This window comes from Muscardinus avellanarius (genome assembly GCF_963383645.1).
Source record: "Muscardinus avellanarius genome assembly, chromosome: 2".
Classification (NCBI taxonomy): domain Eukaryota; kingdom Metazoa; phylum Chordata; class Mammalia; order Rodentia; family Gliridae; genus Muscardinus; species Muscardinus avellanarius.
The window spans coordinates 41,278,127-41,293,641 of record NC_137787.1 but is presented as its reverse complement, the minus strand read 5'-3'; the positions used below and the strand labels follow the sequence as shown (position 1 = coordinate 41,293,641).

The 15,515-nt window shown below is 41.7% G+C and overlaps 1 protein-coding gene across 1 annotated transcript in view; it reads right to left on the bottom strand.

The window, feature by feature from the left end:
* ANKRD44 (ankyrin repeat domain 44) overlaps positions 1-15,515 on the bottom strand; it is a gene marked incomplete at both ends in the record, with an annotated part of 322,519 nt that overhangs the window by 30,934 nt on the left and 276,070 nt on the right. The window contains one exon of the mRNA XM_080689357.1: positions 3,371-3,442. Within this exon, the coding sequence (XP_080545483.1) occupies positions 3,371-3,442 (72 nt within the window). The remainder of the gene's footprint in view (positions 1-3,370; positions 3,443-15,515) is intronic.

The following is a 15,515-nucleotide window of genomic DNA, read 5'->3' as shown; positions in this document are numbered from 1 at the left end:
GTAATTGCTTTACAAGCATTAACTCACTCCATCCCCCAATGGCCTTTGATGGGGTACCGCCAGTCCCCTGAGGATATGGGTGAGGATACTGAGACATAAGAAATTAGCTATGTGGCCAACTAACAATTCAGCAAATTAACAAAGTGGAAAGGGTTTTTAGGATCCTTAGCTCATTCGCTCCCTTTAACTTACAGGTAGGAAAAGCAGGTCCAGGTGAGTTGCTGATGAGAAGAGTGACAGCTGGGACCTCTTCTCTGCGCGCCCTTCCTGGGCCCCTGTCAGCTGCAAAACTACCAATGCCAAATCTATAGAGATATCACCAGCCTGCCTTTATACTAGATACCCAGACTGCTCAGCAGGGCAGCTGCAAGTAAGCACTTAACAAATAGTTTTTTTTAAAAAAAAAAAAACAAATCAATGAAATACAATGGAATTTTTGGAAGCCAAGAAACTCTATTTTCAGATTAGTAGAAGACTTGGCGGTTGAGAAATCTGTCTGAGACGACCTCCACACAAGCCCTGTAGGGGCAGCAAGGGCTATGTTTGCACACGCTCAGCCTCGGGAAAGCTTCCTTTGCACAGCAAATGGCTGGGCAGGGATTCTGAAGAGCAACCTGCACTAAGAGACTACTGGTGTGAGGCTTTATGCACACAGATACCCCACTACCCACCCACCTCTCCACTCTAAGTCCACTTCCAGGAACAAAGATGGGTGGCTGACTTAACTGCACTCAAGCTGTGTGTGTGTGTGTATGTGTGTGTGTGTGTGTGTGTGTGTGTGCGCGCGCGCGCATTTGCATTCTTCAAACATGTGTGTAGTGGATGTGTTGATGGGTGTGTCAGAGCACTGGGAGATAGGCATCAGCAGGTGTGCTGTTGAGTATGTAGAGAGTCAGGCAGGGAAAGGAGGGCTCCATGCATTGGGATCGATTGTCCTAGACACCCCTGATCCTGTGCGAGGGATCTTGTCTTCTCTCACCTGGCATAAATGTCTATGGGTGCCTATTAATAAAATACTCTCCTCCTCTCTCCAAATTCTCCATCTCAATTTTTCAATAGAACAACACTGAAGAAGTACTTATGTATGCCTGGTATAATCTAAATATCATGACAGTTAAACATAAACTTTTCATTTTCCCTAGAGCTTTCCCTCTGGGTTTTAGCAAGGAAAATTAAAAAAAGAAAAGAAAAGAAAAGAAATAAAGAAAAGCATCCATATGCCCCCTTCGTGGCCAGTAGCTGAGTGCCCACAGCCCAGCAGCACCTGGGGCAGGTGAGCTGGCTGTGGCTGCAGACAGCAGAAATCTTCAGAAGAGTTGCTGATCACCAAGGGGCTGCAGCACACAACCTGAGGTGGAACGGTGGGAGTGTGCCCCACCTGTGCCCCATGAGGAGTTGGGGGACCGCTGCTCTGAGTGGTGGCGTTGCCCTTCAATTGCTGGGATGTGGAAAGGAGGCTTTTTTTTATTAATGCCAAGAGAGTGCCTCTTCCTCCCTCCCAGATCTCTCTCAATATGATAAGCGGAGCCTCAGACCTCCTCGGAGACCCTGATGTCAAGTCCAAGCAGAAGGAGCATAGTGGCAACTGGACAGTGCTCACCTTATGCTCACAAGTCTGTGCTGAAAAATCCCGACAGGTTCTAATTGTGATATTCAAAATGCAGCATTTGATTATCCACAGGCTTAATTTATATATTATCTATGATCAAATCTCTTAAGTTAAATTGTTTTCTTAGAATTTTAAAGATGATCAAATTTTATAATGACAAAGTATTAAATAGAGTGTGGTAAAGACTTTGTGTACTCTATATCTTTTAATTTGCCTTCATTTCTCAGATGGGGAAATTGAGTCTCAGCAGAGGGGAGGCAACATTTTTAACGTCGCCCGCTGGTGAAGCTGGGCCTGGAAGGTGAGCTGGCCTTTCTCTCATAGCCCATGTATTAACCATGTGCTACTTCCATGATGGTTAATCATGATGTGGCACGGCCCACTTTCCTTGATGTCTGCGTGTGCCCCCACGCATGATGCATGACTGCCGCGCATCTCAAGGAGGAGCCCCGAGGGAGCGTTGCCTTTGGCCAAAGTACTCCCCCACTCTTAGATATTCTTTCATAACTACTATTCTTTTGGTAATGATTCTTTTAACTTTCCACACAAATTGCTCCGGTGATGTAAGATCAGGACTGTGGGAGAAACTGAGTCCGTGGAAAATTTTCCAGTAATTTGTCTGAGCCTCTAAAGGCCCTCGGCTTTGCTCAAAGATGTAAATCTAGTCAGAATTCAGTTACTGTGGAAGCATCGCAGCTACTGCAATTACAAATGCAGAATTCCTCCCTATCTTTGACCTTCATTCTAACCATTACAATACAGCCAGGGCTAGGAGGGATCTTGACCTTTGCACCTAGTGATAGCACTGCCTGGAGACAGGGTGACACCACCTGGTTAAAATAGTTGTGACAGAACAAAAGACATATAATAAAAACTTCATGTTGTTTTTTGGGCCCTGTCTACTAAAATATATCTTAAGTGTTTAATAGGGTGAAGCGTTCAGACAGCAGATGGTATTGCAGACAAAATCCAGCAGACATCCATCGAAATCCTCTAAATCATCATAAATGTACATGGATTTCCCTATGCCAACTACATGTATGAAAGCTGGAATCTCCGACTTTGTCCCCATTCAGCTCAAAGGAGGTTGCCAGATAGAGAAGGACATTGGACTAAGCCCTAGGAATAAAAGATTCCAAAAGGGTTAAAGAAAACTCTTAAAAACTGAATTCTTCAAGTGATTTTGGGTGTGACTTTTGTTCCTCTGGAATTTGCCCACTAAAAACCTCTGCAGCTGCAAGGCAAGGCCAAAGGGGCTGACTTGAAGCACAAGATCCACCTGCAGGGTCATGGAACTGATTTCAATCACAAAGACCTGTGATGTCACAGGCCTTACTTTTGTCTTGTTCAGGGTTGGTGATTTACATGTATATCTCACTATTGTATTTTGGGTGTTTGCACTTTTCTACTAGGGAATCACGGGGAAATAGGGAAATATAAAAAATCTTGTGTCTAGAATAAAGTTGTCGACTGCACAAGAAGCATTGGTCCATGTCATATTCTTTCCCGGAGAGGAATCTCCACATTTAGCGCCGTGAATACGAACTTAAAGGAGTTTATTTCATAAAAGGAAAGAATCGCTGCAGATAAGTGGCTGCAGAACTACCACCTAAACCTTTGTCCACCTTTCTGAGATAATTCGTTCCCTAACGGACTCAGCGGCCATCCCGATTGAGCCAGTCTGTCTCAATGATGCTTGCATTTCAAGGGCAGCCTGGCTTTAGGTGTAGCTAGCAAAGTTGCCCACCACATCTTACTTACAGCTAAATGGAGAGGACTCTTTGTAGCACCGGAATCTGATTCTTCAAAACCATTGTTGGTTCTTTCCAAAAGCTATGGGAGACAAAAAAGAAAACAATAGTTTAAGTTCAATTTTTCCAAAGGAATTGTACTGTCCAGATACCAGTGTTGGCACAAACAAGAAAGGAGGCTTATGAAACCTAAAAAAAATTTTTTTCAGCTTGTCAGCAATATAAGAAATCAAATACAGTTTATCTAAAACAAATATGTTAACAAGAATATTTAAGCACTTCCGGGAAGATGGCGACCGAGAAAAGCGGGGCTTAAGAGTCCTGCTAACAACCAATCTCCATTACCACAAAAAGAGCGCCTTTCATAGCCAGAAAACACCATCACCAGAAAAACAAAAAAAACCACCAGGCTCCAGAGAGAAAGCGGACTGAGAACAGAGCTCAGGGCCACAGAGGAGACACACGCGCCCGAGGACGCGGCAGCAGCACCATACTGCCGGCGGCAGCGGTGAACTCAACGGACGGCTACAGCAAGCCAGGTGAGCCGCTGCGGAACAGCCAGGCGGGATCTTTCGGCGCAGACAGCATTTAAAGCTCCCAGTGGCTGAGCTCAGCACACGCTGCAGGGATTCAGAGTGGAAATCAAAACCAGAGAAGAAAAAATACGCCAGCCTCATGGCCGAGGGCGTGGCAGAGGCACCATATTGCCACCGGCGGCGGCAGCAGCAGTGAATTCACCGAGTCCAGTACAGCTACATCTGCGTACTCAAGAACAGTGAGTCAAATTGCGGGCCACAGAGGAGAAATCCCAGTACTGTACCTCCTGGGACTTGACCCAGTGAGGGAGTGGTGGTGGCAGAGATATCACACCATAGGAGAACGTGCAACCTGGCACCCCCCATAGTTTAAAGCAGCCTCTATCGACTCCCTGGGTCGGAGACTCTGTGATACAACCCAGTAAAGGAGTAGTGGGGTCTGAGATAATACAGACTCGAGATCCAGAGCACCATAAGTGAAGCCATAGTGACCCAAGGGAAGAACCCAGAGAAGGCACAAACCTCCGAAATCATGGGAAAGAGGAATAACACTGGAGTAATGAATGTGCACAACCCCACAACATCAGAACCTGATAAAACAGAAAATCAGAGATTTCTAGAAGATCAAATCAGGAAAATAACTGTAGAAATAATAGAGGTGCTTCGAAAAGAACTCAGAGAGAGCCAAAAAGAGATAAAGGATGCAATTAATGAAGTAAAGGCCTCAATTCAAAGCACAAACAACCGATTAGACCACATGGGGAACAGAATCTCGCTCTTAGAAGATGAGCAATCCAAAAATGAATGCATAGTTTCTAATCTAGAAAAAAATATCCAACAGCAGGAATCTGACATTGAAGAAATATGGGCCCATCTTAAGAGAGCTAACCTAAGAATAATTGGAATAGAGGAGGGAAAAGAAAGTGATACCAAAGGGATCAACAATCTCTTCAAGGAAGTAATAGCAGAAAATTTTCCAAATATAGAGCAAGAGGTTGATACACAGATCCAGGAAACTTATAGAACTCCCTTTAGACAGGATCGGAGAAGAGGATCCCCACGCCACATAATTGTCAAAATGACCAATGTAGAAGCCAAGCAGAGAATCTTAAAGGCAACAAAAACAAAGGGCCAACTGACATTCAGAGGCAAACCAATTAGAATCACTCCAGACTTCCCAAACCAAGTCATGAGAGCCAGAAGGGCTTGGAGTAACATATTCCAAACTCTGAAAGAAAACAACTTCCAGCCAAAAATTTCCTATCCAGCAAAACTTTCTATCAAATTAGATGGAGAAATAAGAAGCTTCCATGACAAACAGAAACTGAAGGAATTTATGTCTTCAAAACCAGCGCTAGAGAAAATACTCAAAGAGATTAACTACAAAGAAGAAATAGGTAACACACACCAGAACCAGAGAAACAAGAGTTTCCATCCAACAGACAACTAAGATTGGTTATCTGTGGAGATTCATTATTTATGTTAGTCTTTTACCTATCTCTAAGTTGTATTGTTTGCCTTTATTGTTGTTAATTTTTAGGATTTCTAGTTGGAATATTAATATACCTTCAGATATAGCATTTGGAAATATTTTATCCAATTCTATTAGTAACTTTTAACTGTTTACATTGTCTTTGGATATACAATATTTTCTTTTATTTTTTAGGGAGTTTGTATATTCTTCTGTTGCCTGTGCCATTGAAATCATATCCAAGAAATCACTGCCAATTTCAATGTTGTGAGGTTTTATGACCCAGATTTTCTCCTAAAAGTTTATAGTCTTAAGATTTATATTTAGGTCTTTTATCTAGTTTGAGTTAATACTTGTATATGGGATTAGGTAAAGGTCCAATTTTATTCTTTTCCATGTAATTATTATTTTTCAACAATATTTAGTTAAAAGATTATTATTTCCACCACCAAATGTTCGTGGAAACCTTGTCAAAAATAACTTGACAATATAGGGAAGAATTTAGCTCTAGGCTTGTATTTAACTCTAATGGTCTATATATCTGCCTTTAGAACAGTACTACACTGTTTCAATTATTGTAGCTTTTTATGGTTTGAAATCAGAAAATATATATCTGCTAGCTTTGTTCTTTTTCAAGATCGTTTTGGGTATCTAGAATTCATATTCCATATTAGGATAGATTTTTTTCTGAAAAATAAATATATAAATATATGATAGTTTCACCTAAAAAAACAGAAAAAAATATGCTCTAGTAAGAAAGAAAGCAAAAAGAAATATTGAAATGCTATCTTTAAATCATCAAACGCTTGGTATCAGACAAATGAAACTGTTATGTGAGATTATCATTTTTAATTTTGGATAAATTGCTATAATACTAGATGTCAACCACTAAGCCAAGCATGGGAAGGAGGGATGGGGAGAGAATGGGGTGGGGATCGGGTGGGGGCTGACTGGGCGATGTGTGCATGTATGTCTACAAAAGTTTGTATCCCACTATGATGTATGAATACAGTGCACCAATAAAATAAAATTTAAAAAAAAAAAAGAATATTTAAACTTGTAGATTATCTTGGCATTTATCATTTTTAAAAAAGACCTTCATGGTTGAAAAGGTGTTCAGCTTCACCAAGGAAGAAAAAAATGCATGTTAAAACCACTGTAGCCTAGCAAATTGGTAATACTGAAAAAAGATGGAGTTTACTCCATTATCAAACACATACCTACTGGAGACAGTGTTGACAAAGATAAGCAAAGCTTCATGAAGCTTACATGTTAGAAAAAGAAAGCATACATGTGTTCTCTCTAATATGCCCAAACTAAGGAGTATTAGGAATACCAGAGGGACTCCAGATAATGGAGGGGAAACCTCAGCAAAGCTAGAATGGAAGGATAGAAGAGGAAGAAGGCTGAGGTTGATTAATGGAGGAGCTACATCTGAATATGTATAAAAGTATGAATATAGCATGGTCAACCTGCTATATTCATTGTCAGGAGGGGAGGAAGGGGAAGCAGGCTGGGAAGAAGGCACCAAGCACAGTCTGAATGTATGCCATATTTAATATGTTTCACTTAAAAATAAAAAAATTTAAAAAAATAAAATGGAAAGATGAAGGTGCTTTGAACAGACTGTGAGTGGAATGTATAGGGAGGGAAGGAGCAGACATTTGGTTTGAAGCATTAAGTTTGGGATGTTCAGAAGCACTGAAAGGGCATCTTCACAAGGCAGCTATGGAGTGTGATGGTTTGGTGTTCAGGTTGTTTAAAGCTGTACAATTGGATGAGATGAGCAGGAGAGTGAAGTAAATAAAGAAGGGCCTGCGTCCCAGCGCATAGGTAAGAGCCCTGGAGAGACCAAGAGCTGGGGGGATGGGGAGCCAGCAGGAGGACAGACTGAGCAGGTGAAGATGGGAGAACATGAGGTCCTGGGAACCATGCCAAGAAGAAGGGGTGTCAGGAGGAGAATGAGCCGTCCTATCAAATGTCCTGAAAGACCAAGTAAAAACAGGCCTGAGAATTGACACTGAGCTCAGCAAAGTGGAGGAGGCCATCAGTGACTCTGATAAGAGCAGTTTATCAAAACATTGCAGGGAAAAAATAGGAAAAAGGAAATAACTAGCAATAGGCATAAATTAATAAATCATAGTGGTATATATTACCCCTTCAAATAAATTGTCCCTCATTATGTTGCCTTAAGGTTCTTCATATAATGATGTATCCAACAGGAACACAATTCAACATTCAGAGCTTCAGTGGGTGGTGAGTATGGTGGTAGCCAGCATCCACTCCGGCCTTCAGACTGGTGGGCTTAAGCCTATCTGAAGAATCCCACCTAAAAACTACACTCCCTGGACTCCCCAAGCATGGGTTCCAGGTGTCATTTAAGTTCTGCCAGTTAAGTGAACAAAGGAGAAATTTTGAAGACAAAGGTGAGCAGAGGATGTCTGTGTAATTTCTCATGGGGAGCGCACAAAGGGATATTTCTGGTCATTTGTCTTTTAGCTTTCAGCGTACAGGCCACCAGCTTATTGAGGGAAGAGAAGCAAGAGGCAAATCTGTAGGGCATTCATTTGAGGCAAGCCCAAAAGCTGTGTGGCTCTAGGGGTAAGAGCAGCAGCAACAAGACCATCAGCAAGCGTGATATCTCTGGAGCCAGCCATTCCAGGGCCTCCTTCTGAGTCCCTGGCTTGTGGATCATAGGGAAGGGGCAGCCTCTCTGCAGTCCAGTTCATCAGATCAGGCTGTTTCTAGAGGACCAGTCCACTCTTCTAAGAAGCCCTGACAGTAATCTTGCAAATACCTATTTTATAAAATTAATTCTTTTTCTTCTTAAAATGGGTAGTATAGTTTCTGTTTGCTGCCAGAGAAGCTTGAATAATTCAAAGAGTAATTCAGATTTTTATGGAAGTTTTCTTAATGCGTGTGATGAAGGGGAAACAGCATTCAAAACACTGGGAACACTTCAAAAGATATTGTGTACATATAAAAATGTCAACAGGGAAAGGGAGCTGGGGTGGGAAGCTCAGTAAGGGCTGGGAGCTGGGGGGAAGCTCAGTAAGGCCTGTGTACATAAATGTCTCCATCATGCTGAACTTCATATGATTACAATGTACCAATGACCAAATAATAATAATAATCACTGTGAAGCTAAATTTCCTACAAATGTATTCTGCCCATTTTTCTCCTTAAAAGGCCTTAAACTTATTAAGTAAAAAACTTATTTAAAAACCATGTGGTATGGTGGTGAATGTCTGTACTTGGGAGGCTGAGACAGGAGGATTGCAGGTTTGTGGCCGGTCTCAGAAACTTAGTGAGTTTGTTCCCAAATTAAAAAAAAAAAAAAAAAAAAAGTCCGAGGATGGTATAGCTCAGAGGTAGAATGCCCTAAAAAATAAATAAATAAAATAAATCCATGTGTGTGGAATTACTATTTTCACTTAAAAACCAGTTTTGACACTGGGGGTAGGGGGTGATGCATGCCTATAATTCCAGTACTTGGGAGGAGGATGGCAGGTTCATGGCCAGCCTCAGCTGCTTAGTGAGGCCCTCTGCAACTTAGTGAGACCTGTTTCAAAATAAAGAATAAAAATAGGGGTAGAGGTATAGATTGGAGGTAGAATGCCCTTGGGTTCAATCCCCACTATTGCAAAAACAAGACAAAATAAAACAAAACCCTAGGAATACATGCTCCAAAGTGTTTGACATAATAACCAAAAAACAGGATTTATGGGTGGGTTTTACTTTGTTTTTATATGTACTGGTTTGACTTTTGTTTTATATGTACTGACCTTTGTTTTTTCTTTACAGTAAATATGTGTGTATTGTTACTGTAACTGGAAAAACACTAAAGCTATTTTTATTTGAGTAAAAAAAGCTCTTAATTTTCCATTCATAGACCCTCAGATAGGTACAGAACTCCTTCCCAGTCAATACATGTGGGACAAAATGCTATGATATTATGATTGTTTAGTAGATCAAATAGCGGTATAAAATTAATGACTCAATGTACAGTTTCAAATATATAAATAATACAATACACATAATTATATTGGAGGTATGTGGTACTTTATTTTTGTTCTTTATTAGTGTGAGAATAGAACTTGGAACTTCACAGGCTAGAACATGCTAGCATAATGCAAGCAAATTTAATTTTAACTTCAAAGGAAATGACTTTAAAGCCCATCTCTCTTACACAGTTGGAATACAAGTAGCCTTCGCTGCATGATAAGGCTAGCAAACAGCTGTTCTTTACTTTGTTTTGCAGCAGTATCACCTGCAAGACTTCCTGGAATTGACAGTGTACACCAACTTCAAATCCTGTCCTAGAATGAACTTTTAATCAAAGGAACACAGAATCATTTCCCCCACTATTGCAAATATGTGGACAGGGATAAGAAGACAATATGCTGTTTATAGCTACACATTAAGCATGCTTCCACAACATTGATTATGGAATAAGATTTTTCCACACACGTAGTTTGATTGTCCTTCCAGCCTGCGATGCTTTACCTCACTCATTCAGCAGGTATTTTCTGAGTATCATCTATGTGCAGGATGCTGGGTTAGGGACCAAAATTCAGCTATGTAGTGAGCAGATGGAGGCTCTCTGACTTGATGAACCTTGGAGGCTAGCAGGGAACCCAGGGAAATTTACAGTGATTGAACCAGTGAGGTGGGAGCCAGGGTGGAGGAATGTAAGGGGCTACAGGAACATGATGAACACCTGACATAAAACCGATGTTCCAGAAGATTCCTCTGTAAAATAACATCCAGCCTGCAACCTGGCAAAGAGAGAGGGAAGAATATTCCCGGCAGAAGGAAAAGCATTGTGAGAACAGTGAGTAGAACAAATTTGAAAAATTTGTAAGAAGATCAATAAGACCAGAGTAATGTGTAGAGGCGAGGAAGGGATGAGGAGTGGAGGAAATTTAGGCAGAGCATAGATTAGGTACAGAGGGGTCATATAGCTATTGTCCAGCCCGGGGCATTTTTGAGAATGCTCTAGGACAAGAGCTGTGACCCAGGCATCAAATCCAAATAGTTTTGCAATCACTAACGTGCTTTAAAAGCAAAGAAGAGCTATGATCACGATCAGAATCATGACTTTATTTTAAAAAAAAATTACCCTGGCTGCAGTGTGAACAATGAACACGGTGGTGTGGGGGTGGGGCTGCAGCACCAGAAGCAGAATAAGCAGTGAGGTTATTTCAAATAAGAGGAATTTAAAAATCCCAAATAAGTCAATGAGAAGTGATGGTAGAAGAGGCAATGAGAGTGGAAGGAAGTTTCATGCATTCCTTGACTAATTAGCTCAACACTTACTTACTGAGCATTGTGCTGGGCACTGTGATCACAGCTCTAGTATGATTTCTAGCTTCATGGATCTTACAAACTAGAAAGTGTTTCATTGGTTTCATTGGTTGAACATTGAAGGAAGGGGAAAGATTACAATCAGGGAAAACATTCAGTTTTCTGGCTTCAGCAACACAGTGGATATCAGCACCTTCTTTAAAGAAACAAAGGGAATAAGCAAGACCAGGCAAGGAAAAGATGCACTGAGCTTTTGTCTGAAGAGTTGTTGGGACATTCCGAGGGAGATGTCTAGTGGAGAGCTGGCTATAAGTGTGAGGCTCAGAGGAGAGCTCTGGGTTAAAGTTATGGACTTGGGGATCATTGGCAATGTCTGATTCATGACCCCACTATGGATGGGATTATCCAAGGAGAACACGCAGAGAGAAAGGGGAAAGGGTTTAGGATAAAATCCACAGAAACTCTAAGAGTTTGGAAAAGAATTTGCAAAAGGAATTAAGAGTAAACAGAGAGGCTGGAGGAAAATCAGGAGAGCGAGGTGGTGGTGGTGCTGCTGCTAATGCCATCGATGTTTAAGGCAGTGGAGGTGATAAAAATGATAATGATAGACTTCCGGGAAGATGGCGACGGAGGAAAGTGGCACTTACAAGTCCCGCTAACAATCCAACTCTACTACCACAAAACCAGTGCCTTTCAGAGCCAGAAAACACCACCAGCAAAGAAATAAAAATGGTAAATACAAGGGACAGAGAAAAAGGGCTGGAAAAACAAGACACCGGGAAAAAAAAAACAGCCCGAAGTGCCGCGCCCGCGCGGCGTGGAGCAGCCGGAGCAGCCGGAGCGGCCAGAGCCGCAGCGCGGATTGGGGGGAGCTGTGGAGCGGAGTGGCCTGAGCAGCCGAGCGGAGCGGCCAGAACAGCCGGAGCAGCCAGAGCCGTGTCGCAGAATGGCCGGAGTGGCAAGACCCGCGGTGCAGAGCAGCCGGAGCCACGGTTCAGAGCAGCGAGCAGAGCGGCCAGAGCAGCCGAGTGGAGCGGCCAGAACAGCTGGAGCAGCCAGAGCCGCAGCGCGGCCTACATCTCCCCTAGCAGCACCAGGCTCCAGAGAGGAGGGAGACTCAAAACAGAGCTCAAATCCAGAGAGGAGGTACTCTGGCCTCGCGGCCTAGGATGCAGAAGCAGCGTCTTACTGCTGGCGGCAGCGGCAAGTTCACCGGATGGCCCTAGACCAGCCCACTCAACCAGCCACCAGGCGCCTGAGAGGAGGGGTGGACAGCGAGCCGAGGTGAGCAGGTGCTCAACAGCCGGGCAGCAGTCAGCAGTTTTGTTGGTGCAGGGAACATCTAAAGCTCCCAAGGGCCGGGCACAGCACAACTGGCAAGGACTCAGAACGGAGTTCAAAACCAGAGAAGAAATACACCGCATCACAGCCGAGGGTGTGGCAGTGGTACCATATTGCCAGTGGCGGCAGCAGCGAATCCACCAAGTTCACTACAGCTTCATCAGCGCACTCAACAACCGTGAGTCAAATTGCGGCCCCTAGGGGAGAAATCCCAGTACTGCACTCCCAGGGACTTGCGCAGATAGTCTCCCCGGGTCGGAGATTTTAGCAGTGCAGCCCAGTGGGGGAGTGGCAGTGGCAGAGATATCATACCATAGTCACAACTCCCCACTGGAGAACGCCCAACTTGGCACCCCCCACGGTCTAAGCAGCCTTGATTGACTCCCTGGGTCTGAGACTTTGTGATACAACCCAGTAAAGGAGTAGTGGTAACTGAGATACCACAGACTCGAGATCCAGAGCATCTTAAGTAAACTCATAGTGACTCAGGGAAGAACCCAGAGAAGGCACAAACTTCCAAAATCATGGAAAAGAGAAATAACAATGGAGCAGTGAATGCCAATAACCCCACAACATCAGAATCTGATAACACAGAAATCCAAAGATCTCTAGAAGATCAAATTAGGAAAATAACTTTAGAAATAATAGAGGACTTTCGAAAAGAATTTAGAGAGAGTCAAAAAGAGATAAAGGATGCAATTAATGAAGTAAAGGCCTCAATTCAAAGTATATACAACAGATTAGACCACATGGAGAATAGAATCTCGCTTCTTGAAGATGATCATTCTAAAAATGAACGCATAGTTTCTAATTTAGAAAAAAAAACCCGACAGCAGGAATCTGACATTGAAGAAATATGGGCCCATTTCAAGAGAGCTAACTAAGAATAATTGGAATAGAGGAGGGAAAAGAAGGTGAAACCAAAGGGATCAACAATCTCTTCAAGGAAGTAATAGCAGAAAATTTTCCAAACATAGAGCAAGAGGTCGATACACAGGTCCAGGAAACTTATAGAACTCCCTTTAGACAGGATCGGAGAAGAGGATCCCCACGCCACATAATTGTCAAAATGACCACTGTGGAAGCCAAGCAGAGAATCTTAAAGGCAACAAAAACAAAAGGCCACGTGACATACAGAGGCAAACCAATTAGAATCACTCCAGACTTCCCAAACCAAGTTATGAAAGCCAGAAGGGCTTGGAGTAACATATTCCAAACTCTGAAAGAAAACAACTTCCAGCCAAAAATTTCCTACCCAGCAAAACTATCCATCAAATTAGATGGGGAAATAAGAAGCTTCCATGACAAACAGCAACTGAAGGAATTTATGTTTTCAAAACCAGCGCTAGAGAAAATACTCAAGGAGATTAACTGCAAAGAGGAAATGGGTAATACACGCCAGAACCAAAGAAACAAGAATTCCCATCCAGCAGACAACTAAGCAAAGAAGAATAAACAGTATCTCAAACAGAAATAAGATATTAACATGTTGGGAATTAAAAATTATCTCTCTATAATCACACTGAATGTAAACGGCCTCAACTCCCCAATAAAAAGACATAAAGTGGCAAAATGGATTAAAAGCCAGAATCCATCCATCTGCTGCTTACAAGAAACACACCTTACAAGTAAAGATAGGAACAAACTCAAGGTAAAGGGCTGGAGCAAGGTAATCCATGCTAATGGTACTCGAAGACAAGCAGGAGTAGCAACTATGATATCAGACAAGTTAGACTTCAAACCCAAACTTATTAGAAGAGACAAAGAAGGTCACATTTTACTGGTAAAAGGAATAGTCCAGCAAGAGGAAATAACAATAATCAACATCTATGCCCCAAACATAGGGGCAGCTACTTTCATAAATCAAACTCTTTGTGACATGAAGTCACACATAAATCCCAACACAATAATACTGGGAGACTTCAACACACCTCTCACAATACTAGACCGATCTTCCGGACAAAGGGTCAGTAAAGATGTCTCAGAACTAAAGAACACCATTAACCAAATGTACCTGTTGGACACATATAGAATATTTCACCCAACTACAGCAGAGTTTACATTTTTCTCAGCTGCTTATGGAACCTTCTCCAAAATAGATCACATCCTGGGACACAAAATGAGCACTAGCAAATTTAAAAAATGTTACATATACTTCCCTGTGTCATTTAAGACCATAATGGAATGAAACTAGAAATCAACTATAAGAAGACCCAGAGAAACAACATAAACATGTGGAGGCTGAACACCACACTTCTGAATGAAGAATGGGTCGTAGAAGATGTAAGAGGTGAAATCAAGAAATTTCTAGAAACAAATGAAAATAAAGAAACAACATATCAAAACCTCTGGGACACTTTGAAGGCAGTATTAAGAGGAAAATTTATAGCACTGAGTGCTCACATAAGAAAAACAGAAAATCTTCAAATAAATAGCCTTATGACACACCTCAAAGCCCTTGAAAAGCAGGAACAATTGAACCCCAAAGCCAGCAGAAGACGGGAAATTATTAAAATTAGAGCAGAAATTAACAAAATAGAGAATAAAAAAAACAATACAGAAAATCAACAAAACCAAAAGCTGGTTTCTTGAAAAAATTAACAAGATTGATAAACCACTAGCCAACCTAACTAAAAAAAAAAGAGAGAATCAACCCAAATTATGAAGATAAGGGATGAAAAAGGAGACATTACTACTGACAGCATAGAAATCCAGAGGATTATCAGAAACTACTTTGAAAAACTATACTCCAACAAAATGGAAAATCTGGAGGAAATCGACAACTTCCTAGATAAATACAACCTTCCTAAACTGAGTCAAGAAGATGTAGAACACTTAAACCAACCAATAACAATCAAAGAGATTGAAATAGCAATAAAGAGCCTACCATCAAAGAAAAGCCCAGGACCAGATGGTTTCCCAAGTGAATTCTATAAAACCTTTATAGGAGAACTAATCCCAATACTACTCAAACTATTTCGGGAAATAGAAAAAACCGGGACTCTCCCAAATACATTCTATGAAGCCAACATCACACTAATACCCAAACCAAATAAAGACAGTTCAAGGAAGGAAAACTACAGGCCTATATCTCTGATGAACTTGGATGCAAAACTATTAAACAAAATACTAGCAACACGCATTCAAAACCACATCAAGATAATCATTCACCATGACCAGGTAGGGTTCATCCCAGGGATGCAAGGCTGGTTCAATATATGAAAATCAATCCATGTAATTCATCATATAAACAGAATCAAAGACAAAAACCAAATGATCATCTCAATAGATGCTGAAAAAGCATTTGATAAAATTCAACATCCATTTATGATAAAAAACACTGCAGAGAATTGGAATAGAAGGAACATATCTCAACATTATTAAGGCAATCTACAATAAGCCCACTGCCAACATCATATTAAATGGGGAAAAACTTCAAGAATTCCCCCTAAAAACTGGAACGAGACAAGGATGTCCACTATCACCACTTCTCTTCAATA